Below are 10,007 nucleotides of genomic sequence, written 5' to 3' on the forward strand. Positions count from 1 at the left end.
TTGCTTTTAACCTTTTGGTCATTATTAGTAGTATTATTATTTTATGTACTTTGGCTATTTTTAGTAGGAGAAAAGAGTTTAACTGTTTTTATTATTTGAAAATTCTAATGAAACTGTAATGATTTTTTGAAGTAATTGCATGTTGAAGAAGTTGCAGCTTAGGGTGTGTGAGATTGTCAGTGTTAGAGTTCTGTTCTTTATTTCTGTAGATGGGCATGTGTAGGCTCATTTGTTTTTGTATATTGCCCATCCCTTCCTTACAGCCAGAAGCTCTAATGCAGCTAGATCACTTCGTGCCGCCCTTACATGGACATGGCGACTCACTTACACATTTACTCCCATCATCTTCATCTCTTGTGTAGTTCACTCATAGATACGACCCTACCTTCTCTGCATCTTCCCTTCCCACCCTCTCCTTTCTTTAGCATTGTTCAAATTTATGTGCTGTCATCCATCCCCTTAAGTTAAAGAAAGTCTATACTTGTCAAAAAGACAACAAATTTAAAAGTAAATATATATCTGAGAACCTATAACAATGCAGAAATTCATTCCAAACCCTCTAGAGTCATAGATTTTTTTAAAGGCAAATGATAAAATCAAACAGGTTCTTTTTGAATTTTTTTCAATCACTGCAATTGGAATTATTTCAAGTTCAAAATTGGTGTTCTCCCAAGCCCCTCGAAGTAAAAATTCATGAAAGTGCAGATTTTTTTTCTTTTTATGTTATGTGGTGTGGATGTATGTGTTGTTGCCTCCCTGTATCATCCTCTGTTGTAAATTATTATATTTGAAAAATTAGACATTTTCCTCAAAAGTTTTTTTAAGAACTGACAACAAAAAAGCGAGTTACAAGAATGTGGCAATTCTATTTGTCCAAGAGCATTCTTACACAACTTTCTTTTGTAAATTTTTCTTTCATGCCAAAAAACATGCGGGCAATTTGTTGATGTAAGTTGACTAAATTAATATGGTATGCTTTTTCTTACTTAAATTATTTTGTCTATATGGAAATGATTTCTTTCTTTGTTTTTCAAAAACAGCCTCTATGTTTTATTTGCTTTTATTTTTCTTTCTGTCCTTATATTGTGAATGCCTTGTTGATGTTATTTGCTCTCCTTTCCCTCTAGCTTACTTTGGCCCTGAAGTTGATTTTATTTTCTACTATATGATTTTGAAGACAATATTAAATATTTTGTTTCTTTTGTGTCTATTTGCTTAATTTTCAGTGTTATGTTTTGTGCTGAATTGCTTCTAATAACCAATGTGAATCCTACTCTTGGTAGAAGGGGGTGAGGAAATTGTTCTTAACTTAACGTCTAATGGAAGCCTGGCCTCTTTGCCTGAACCAGCTTGAAAGCCTTGAAAGTAATGGCAGGCTCTACAGTGGGATAGTGAAGTGGTTACAGCCTACAGGAGGCCTGTTCCCTGGGAGACAGTGAATTAACTCCAAGTGTTATCAGTTGCAATTACGTCCTCATTTAACTCCAGAGAAAGAATTCAGGGAAATCGGTCTTCTTTTTTTCCCTTTTGCAAAGGGGAAACAAGGTACTCTCAAGTGATTATGGTGAGTTTCGTTATCCAGGATTAGACCATCACCTTCACCACAGGTTACAAAATCAATTTTACTGAGAATAAAGACATTGAGAATCCCAGGTGTTTAAAGTGTTGTCCTATGATAATGATGCCTTCCAATGTATAGAACTAACTTCTGGTGAAACACACACACACACACACACACACACACACAGAGGGCACACAATTCTCTCTCTCTCCTCCCCTCCCCACCGTCTCTTCCCTTCTCTCCCTCTCTCCTTTTCCTTTCTATTAATGGTTTCCATTTCTCTCAAGGATTTAATCAGGTAAACTTTAAAAGGATCCTAAAATTCTACCAAAAGGAAACATGATGATTTTCACACCTGAAGTTTTATTTAGGCAACTTTTCAGGTAGGTACAGCCATTTCATGTGATTCTAGGGTGAGTATATCGCTTGACCTCAAAGGTTTTTAGATGTTGCCTTTCTGCACTTCAAGAAACTTAAGAACGGTAAGAAGTACTATACAATTTTTAAGAAAAGTGGTTACTGTTTTCACTTTAATTTTCAATATTAGAGTTATCTGAGACTGTTATAGAAATATTGAACTGAATGAATGATAACAGATATGTTTCCAACCTAGTAGTTTTAATGAATGGGCTTTCTCTACCTAGATCTATATGATTTTATAATGTTTGATATGTTGGGTGATATTTTAGGTTCAAAACTAAGAACTTCCTAAATGTAGTGTTATTTTATCGAATTGAATTGAAAGCTTTTATTTTTATTGAAGAGGCTATCTATATGACCATTTAATAAAAAGCTAATCTTTTTTTTAATACAAGCTCATTTAACTATAATAAGTCATTCCTCAAACTCAGCAGTGAAAATACCCTAACTAATCTGGATCCCGTATTGTCATACTTCTACTTTGCATGAGGCTACTATATATTTAAAGAAATGGTCAGAAGATGTGATCAATGGTTTCAGTTGCTACAGGCCTAAAATATTAGTAGAAATGATATTAATAACTAGCATTTTGAGGTATTAACCAGTTTTGAGTTAAATATTTAACATGCATTATAATTAACATTAACATGCATTAGTATTATTCACATTGGTGGGTTGAGGTAGGCTTTGTTGTTATTCCCATTTACAGAGAATTTAAGCAATTTGACCACACTCATACGGCTAGTAGGCTGCAGAGCTATGCAGTTAACTTGAGTCTGGGTGACTTCAAAGGCAAAGCTCAGATCCACAAGCACATGAATCCAATTGACATTCCTTATTTTACAATGGAAAGTGATATCAGGGGTCTTTGGCTCATCCTACCTGGGCATATGTTGAAAAACAGAATCTGCAGCCTTATAGAATCAGATAAACTAGGGGAGTAAGGTCCTATCTAAAGATTCTCATCTAATTAAAATAGTAGTAAGCCCCTTTTAGACACTTGAGTTTTTCCCAGTGTCTTCTTCCCAGGTACATCCCATGTTTGTCTGTGGCTATTTTTTTCTGACGGTGGATGGAGAAAAATTTTATGGTTACAAGCTTTGGGATATTTATGTGTTACAAGTACACACTTCTGTGGCACCAAAAAACTAAATGAAGATCATTAAACAACTTCTTTACTGGGAAAAGGATTTCTCCCTGTTACATGTGAATTTCTCAGCAAAGAATTAGAAAAATACAAATAAGAGATGAGGTAAAGAACCTAAATATACATAAAAGAAACTCAAGGAATTGGAGCACAGTGTCCTGTCCCATAGTCTAGCTCTTGAATGTCCTCATTTTGCTGTTTTTGTGACTTCTTGGATTCAAATATCTCCAGAGAGGTGAGGCTGGAGCCACACGGAAACTTCCTGCTGCTCTTCTTGTTTTTATAGATGACCCACTACATTTACCATCACCGACACCGTTCTCACAGTTCGGAGGAGTTCTATTGAATTTCTAATCCACTGTCTTTTCCATGGCAGAGAGCCCCTTCTGCTGGATTTGAGCCATACACACATGAATTATACATCTATAAATACACTCATAAAGCAAAAAGCAGGGCAGCCTTCAGGGCTAAAATAGACCTTTTATATCCCTCCTGATCTCTCTCATTTAAAGAAAAGCACAACTCTATCAGAAAAAGGTGTGTGGGGGGGTATATAGTCCCAATTTAAAATGGTAACTTTAAGGAATACCAGACTTATTCCAAACCAAAGAAAAGTTCTAGAGATAGAATAGGAAATTAGAGTTTCAATGGATTATAGGTTTCGTATCACTCTGCGTGTAACCCCTTATGACTTTAGGGTTGCTGCTTCTGTGAATTCTTTTGTAAGCATCGACATCTGGTAGATCACTGATGTTGTCATCTTTGGGCAGTGAAACAAAAATATTATCAACTGCTCCAGCGTTTCTGAGTATAGTCACTTTGGATTAAAACAAACATGAATTCTTAGATGGGCATCCTCAATCTAAGTCATTTCTATTAAGGATCTAATATTGGGAGGAATACATCCCTTACCTCCTCATTTCAGATGGTGTGTTTTCATGGATGAGTCAGGATACTATAATCATCTTCATTATTAAAGGTGGAATTTAATATTATAGTTAATTGCACACTGCATCTCATACACCTGTCCCAAGCACCTTCCACATTTACAGTTCCCTAAAACTTTCCACCCATTTTCACTATAATTTTTATTCGTAATAATGCCTCCCACATCCTGGTTGACTTCCTTTTAAACTAAAGACACTTCTAATTCCTTGAGATTCCAGGAAATAGGTTTATGAAAGTGTCTATCATTTCACTGATTACATACCACTGAATTTGGGCTCAAAGTTCCCTGATCCCGAGCATCTTTTATCATTTTTATCCCTGCTACCAGGATGAAAAACAAACTGTAAAGAAAACTGAAGATTAGTGATTTGGTAGCTTCTGTTATTTAAACTCTGCAATAGCATACCCATCGTTTTAGTTTTGAAATAAGCTCTTATCATTTCACTTAGGGACTCACCAACCTTTTAGAAGCTCTTTATAAATTAGTGAGCTTCAAGATCCTCTTTCCACCTCATCTTGAAAAGGATAGATTTTAATTTTTATGGGTGTTTTTTTTTTTGGTAATTCAAGAGAGATGCTCGCATTAAGGTGTGGAATGAGGAGGGAAGAACAAAGGATGGTGGGGGGTGATTCAACCGCAGAGTGAGCAGTTTGTAGATTTTGTGGATTTTTGGCAACAGAGACACTGTGGAAGCTTTAGCTAAGATTGAAAATGGGGTGGGGGATAGGCAAATGTAGGACTCCAGTTGGGTGTCACAGATGGTGCACTAAAATTGTAAATGAATGCCACTCTGCAATCATGAAGGCAGTGATCTCAGTCTCACTTACAGGGACTCTGCCATCCTACTTAACAGTTTGCCTTTATATGTAAATTATGTGCACTGGGCCTTTGCCTCCCAGCAGATCAGTTATTCTTTGTCCATTATCCCAATTTCCTCTCTACTTAATAATGCACATGGGGTAGAGATTTGTACCACTGCCCTAAGGAACAAATGATTTTCAGGGCTTGTGCCTGAAAGGAACACACATGCTAAGCCTTTGTTCTAGGTGAGGCAGGTAAGAACTGTTTTGTTCTCTGAAGGAAAGTAACATCATCCCTGAGCCATCTCCAGGGAACCTTTCAACAGATTGCATGAGTCTTCACTTCTCCCTCCTCACTGCTCTTCTTTTATTCAAACACTGCCTTTTCCCATGTATCACCTTAAATATAACACTCGGGACCCCACATTAGAAGAATAAGGAGAAAAGTTAGCTCAGGGTTAGTTTTATGACTGGCTTACCTTTAGGGAATCGTGCTCCAAAATCCATTTATAAAAACTAGCAAAAGTGCGTAAATTATGCATTAAATAAGTTGCAGGGTATATGAATTATATATATTCACAACGTAAAAAATAGGCATGCTGGTCCAGTAAAGCAAGTCTGAAGCTTTGACAGAACCGCAAAAAAAAACATTTTGCTCAATAGTTTCAAACCCCAAGCACCAGAAGAGAAGCCTGAGTATAGAGCACAGAGCAAAATATCATTTTGAGATTCTCAGAAAGGTTCTTGTTTTATTTCCCTACATATGTTAACATTATTGAGTAGGCCAGAGATGACTGTACAATGCTCTGTTGTCCCTTGCCTTCCAAATGATCCTCATTATGTACATTGTTGCTCCCCTTCCCAGCTCAGTTTCTCTCTGTGTAACACAGTGTTATTGGCTAAATAGGGAGGGAGGAAAGGCTTTGGATGTGGGTACAAACAGGTCTTCTCAGGTGCTGGGAAGGTATGCAATGGGTTTCTTCTCAGGAGACCCTTCTGTTAGCATACCTGAAATCTGGACACAGTAGATGCAACAGTTTCCACTGAGGCACAAGAAATGTTTTCAGGTATAAGGTATAGAAAGCAGACCTGAGACTTCTAATTTGTGAGTCAGTCTTCATAGGAGTAACCTGGGAAGACCATAAACTCAAAGGCTTCTGCACCTGGAATGTCCCTAGAACTTCACAGTATTGAGCCACACGTCTGTGTTTGTCACCAATAGGAGCACCTCAGCAAAGTCATTCCTGGTCATAGATACTTAAATGCCAGCAGTCCCATCAGCACAAAGTCACCACTGAGGGCAGAACACACATTGTACCTGGTTGAGAACTGAGCGGCCTAGCTCTCAGAAAGAGGCCTTCGACAACATTCTGTCTGCATCTCAACTGACTGTCTAACTGGGGCAAGGGAACATCACATTATCCTTGCTAGACGATTGTTAAAAACACTAGTTGGAATAAATGTGTTGGACAAAAGTCAATGAAACATGAAGGGTGACTTCTTGAGATTCTTTCTCTGTTTGAAAAATAACACTGTAAAGAAACACAGCAGAGACCTTGATGAACTTTCTCACATACATAAATAATAAGTCTGGTTCTATAGTTAGGTGAGTAACATCCACCAGAATATTTGGGGTACCCATGATCTGCAAGGCAGTGGGACTTAGTGAACAATCTGAACTTTGTTTTCTGACCTAGTCAACATGTTTACAAAGGCAGCAAGTAGGGTCTATGGGTAAACTGACATATTTTTGCCATTGTAGTTAAGAATCACTGATTTTCAACACTCATTTTGCTATGCCTACATTTCTGAATCCATAAGTAAGTTTCCAGTAAGTCACAGCTGTTTAGGCAGGGTGTTTTTAAAATCTAGCATCCAGCTCAGAATATTTTTCGCATAGCATAAAAGCAATACATTAACCTAGTATTTGACCCATGCAAGGGAGTTGGCATTTAACAGCTGGGAATTTCTGGAAAAGCATAGTCAAAATGGATTTGTTATATGACCAATTTTAACTTCTTATAACTTACCCTCACTTAGCATATAGTAAAAGAAGACTACACTTGACAAATGTGAAATAAAAGATAGGATCTTAAAAAGTTAAAGGCAGATCTTTTGTATTCCTTGATCTTGGTCTCGGTGACATGGAGAATGTGTCATTCTCATCCTCATGAGAAACCCTGAAAGGCAATTAAGAAACTTTATGGTTCACAAATTAATTGCATGCATGTCTGCATGTACACACACAGACACACATGCACACACAATTTTGATAGCCGGTCAGTATTGGCAGCAGTACAATTGAACGTCATCATCCCATTAGTGAATCCTGGAAACAAGCCTGTTTGAATTCTATCTAAATAATTACTTGAGAGTATCTTTAAAGTCTGCACCCCTGCCCCAATCTATAGATTTTAGGTTTTGGTGGCAGAGGCATATAATGGGCTCTAAATCAGCATAGAATGTTTGGGCTACCACCAGAAAGGATCCACGTGGATTCAGGTCATTGTGCTGTAATTTCTGAGGGGCGTAACCTGTGAATTCCATTCATTGAGAGTGACTGAATTGTGTTTATCTGCAAATATGCTAATTCTGTGTTTCTTTTTCTTTTCAATCCCAGGAGGTGAATTAGTTATTCCTCTTCTTGTAGAAGACCCTTTAGCTACCTTTCCTATTGCTACTCGTGCACCTTCCATTACACTCCCCCCTACCTTCCGCCCCCTCCTCACCATTATTGAGACCACCAAAGATTCCCTGTCCATGACCTCTGAGGCGGGGTTACCTTGCTTGTCGGACCAAGGCAGCGAAGGTTGTGATGATGATGGCTTGGTGATATCTGGGTATGGCTCAGGGGAAACCTTTGACTCTAACCTGCCCCCTACTGATGATGAAGATTTTTACACCACCTTCTCCTTGGTAACAGATAAGAGTCTTTCCACTTCAATCTTCGAAGGTGGCTACAAAGCACATGCGCCCAAGTGGGAATCCAAGGACTTTAGACCTAACAAAGTCTCCGAAACTAGTAGGACTACTACCACATCTTTGTCCCCTGAGCTGATCCGCTTCACAGCTTCCTCCTCGTCTGGGATGGTGCCCAAATTGCCAGCTGGCAAAATGAATAACCGTGATCTCAAACCCCAGCCTGATCTAGTCTTGCTTCCGTTGCCCACTGCCTATGAGCTAGACAGCACCAAACTGAAGAACCCACTAATTACTTCCCCCATGTTCCGTAATGTGCCCACAGCAAACCCCACGGAGCCGGGAGTCAGACGGGTTCCGGGGGCCTCAGAGGTGATCCGGGAGTCGAGCAGTACAACAGGGATGGTCGTCGGCATTGTGGCTGCTGCCGCCCTCTGCATCTTGATCCTCCTGTACGCCATGTACAAGTACAGGAACAGGGACGAGGGGTCCTATCAAGTGGACGAGACGCGGAACTACATCAGCAACTCGGCCCAGAGCAACGGCACGCTCCTCAAGGACAAGCAGCAGAGCTCGAAGAGCGGCCACAAGAAACAGAAAAACAAGGACAAGGAGTATTATGTGTAAACAAAGGACACCATTAACAATACCTGAATTGACAACGCAGAATTATTTCTATATCAGTACGCACATTTTTGGAAAAGGAGATTTCGCAGATGTCAGAACCATGCTAACAATGAGATGGGGTCTGTACCATGGCTACGGCGGGGAAAACCGTTTCCAAAAGGACACACACCAAGATGTACCTGCCTGCCTACAGTTCAGCCGTGGCTGCTCTGGTTCGGTCATCGCCCGGAGACAAGTTCTTTCTGCCCTGCTGTATCATAAAGCACACACTTTGAGCTCCGGAGCAAGCAGGCGGCTCCCTGCACCCGCGGACTTGGGAGCTGCCTTCTCTCGAGGACCTTTCACCGAAGGTAGAAGACTTCACGGCTTACTTGTTCCATAACTCCAAGTGAGTCTGTAACAATGTTTGTGAAGCTTGACTGTAACAATGTTTTTTTCCTTTAATTATGTAAAAAAAAAACAAAAAAAAAAAGAAAAGAAAAGAAAAAAGTTAAAAACAAAAACAAACAAAAAAAACACCCTTATCTGGTTCTGGCCAGTGTGTGTAACTTTTCAAGATCTGAGGGGAAAAAAAATGGCTTTTGGGTTTTTGTTTATTTTTTGAGAATGACTGGACATACATTAAGAAGAAGAAAAAAAACTCAGAAAACTAAAGCGAGAGAGACTATTGCCATATGAACTCAAAAAGCTACCATGGTGTTCACTCTACATATCAGGTTGTGGTGTTTTTAGAATCTGTTGTTTGTTTCCTATATGATGCTTTGCTGAACACATAGCAAAAATCATGTGATGGATGAGAATATTGATTTGAAAAGCTGGTCCCTCAGGATCGAATTCCAGAATTTGCCATCCAAACCCTGAACAGACCGGGTTAGGGCTGGTTTTATCAGAGCTATTGGGTTTACTTAACAATATCGTTCCTGTCCATTAGCCCGGCCAAATTGTGGTTAAAGGAGAAAGCCCCACAAGGTAAAACAGAGCCTTCCCTATCATCGAAAGGGAAAAGCAGGGGGGTGGGCTGGATCTGTGACTGATTGAAATGCATGCAGATGTAGAAGAAAAGACAATACCAAAAGTCTGTTAACTAATCAAAACAGACAATAGGGGAGTTCAACTTGTGATGGAACCCACAGAAGGTCACACAAGCCAAACAAGGCATGAAGAGAGTACAAAACGCATAGTTCTTCCCCGCCCCCAACACGATCATGGTCTTCATTGTGGTTTAATTTTGTAGCCTGACACGGATAACTTTGTCCTTCCATTTGCTCATGTCTCCCTTCACCCATCTTTTCTAAAACTAACTAAATAAATAATAAATGAGTAAAGCTGCTGTGACACACACACAAAAAGGAATTTAATAGTATAATATATATAAATAAATATATATACAGATATATTTATCATGGTATGTTTGATGGGGTGACTGAAACAGGAAACCTGTTAAAGTCTTGAAGTGGAATGAGAATGTTGTTTTAAAAGAAAATAATGACAAAACAACAAAAAAGTAAACCTTACAATGTGAAGCAAGTGTGAGTTTTAGTTTTGTCACAGTTAACTGTGTCAAAGAGAATTAAAAATAAATCT

At 38.9% G+C, this 10,007-nt stretch overlaps 1 protein-coding gene across 26 annotated transcripts in view; it reads left to right on the top strand.

Annotated features, from left to right (window-relative positions):
* The window catches only part of NRXN3 (neurexin 3), a 1,483,875-nt gene extending 1,475,305 nt beyond the window's left edge, over positions 1-8,570 (top strand). For 11 of the 26 annotated variants that reach the window (XM_045822497.1, XM_045822498.1, XM_045822499.1 and 8 more), the window contains one exon: positions 8,122-8,570. In XM_045822497.1, coding sequence (XP_045678453.1) covers positions 8,122-8,423 — 302 coding nt within the window. In that variant the 3' untranslated portion in view covers positions 8,424-8,570. Of the gene's footprint in view, positions 1-263; positions 949-7,497 lie in introns of all 26 variants that reach the window. The other 15 variants (XM_045822489.1, XM_045822492.1, XM_045822491.1 and 12 more) reach the window with 3 other exon arrangements.
* The last annotated feature ends 1,437 nt before the right edge of the window (positions 8,571-10,007 follow it).

This window comes from Phyllostomus hastatus, unplaced genomic scaffold (genome assembly GCF_019186645.2).
Source record: "Phyllostomus hastatus isolate PE091 unplaced genomic scaffold, TTU_PhHast_1.1 phas_scaffold_501, whole genome shotgun sequence".
Classification (NCBI taxonomy): domain Eukaryota; kingdom Metazoa; phylum Chordata; class Mammalia; order Chiroptera; family Phyllostomidae; genus Phyllostomus; species Phyllostomus hastatus.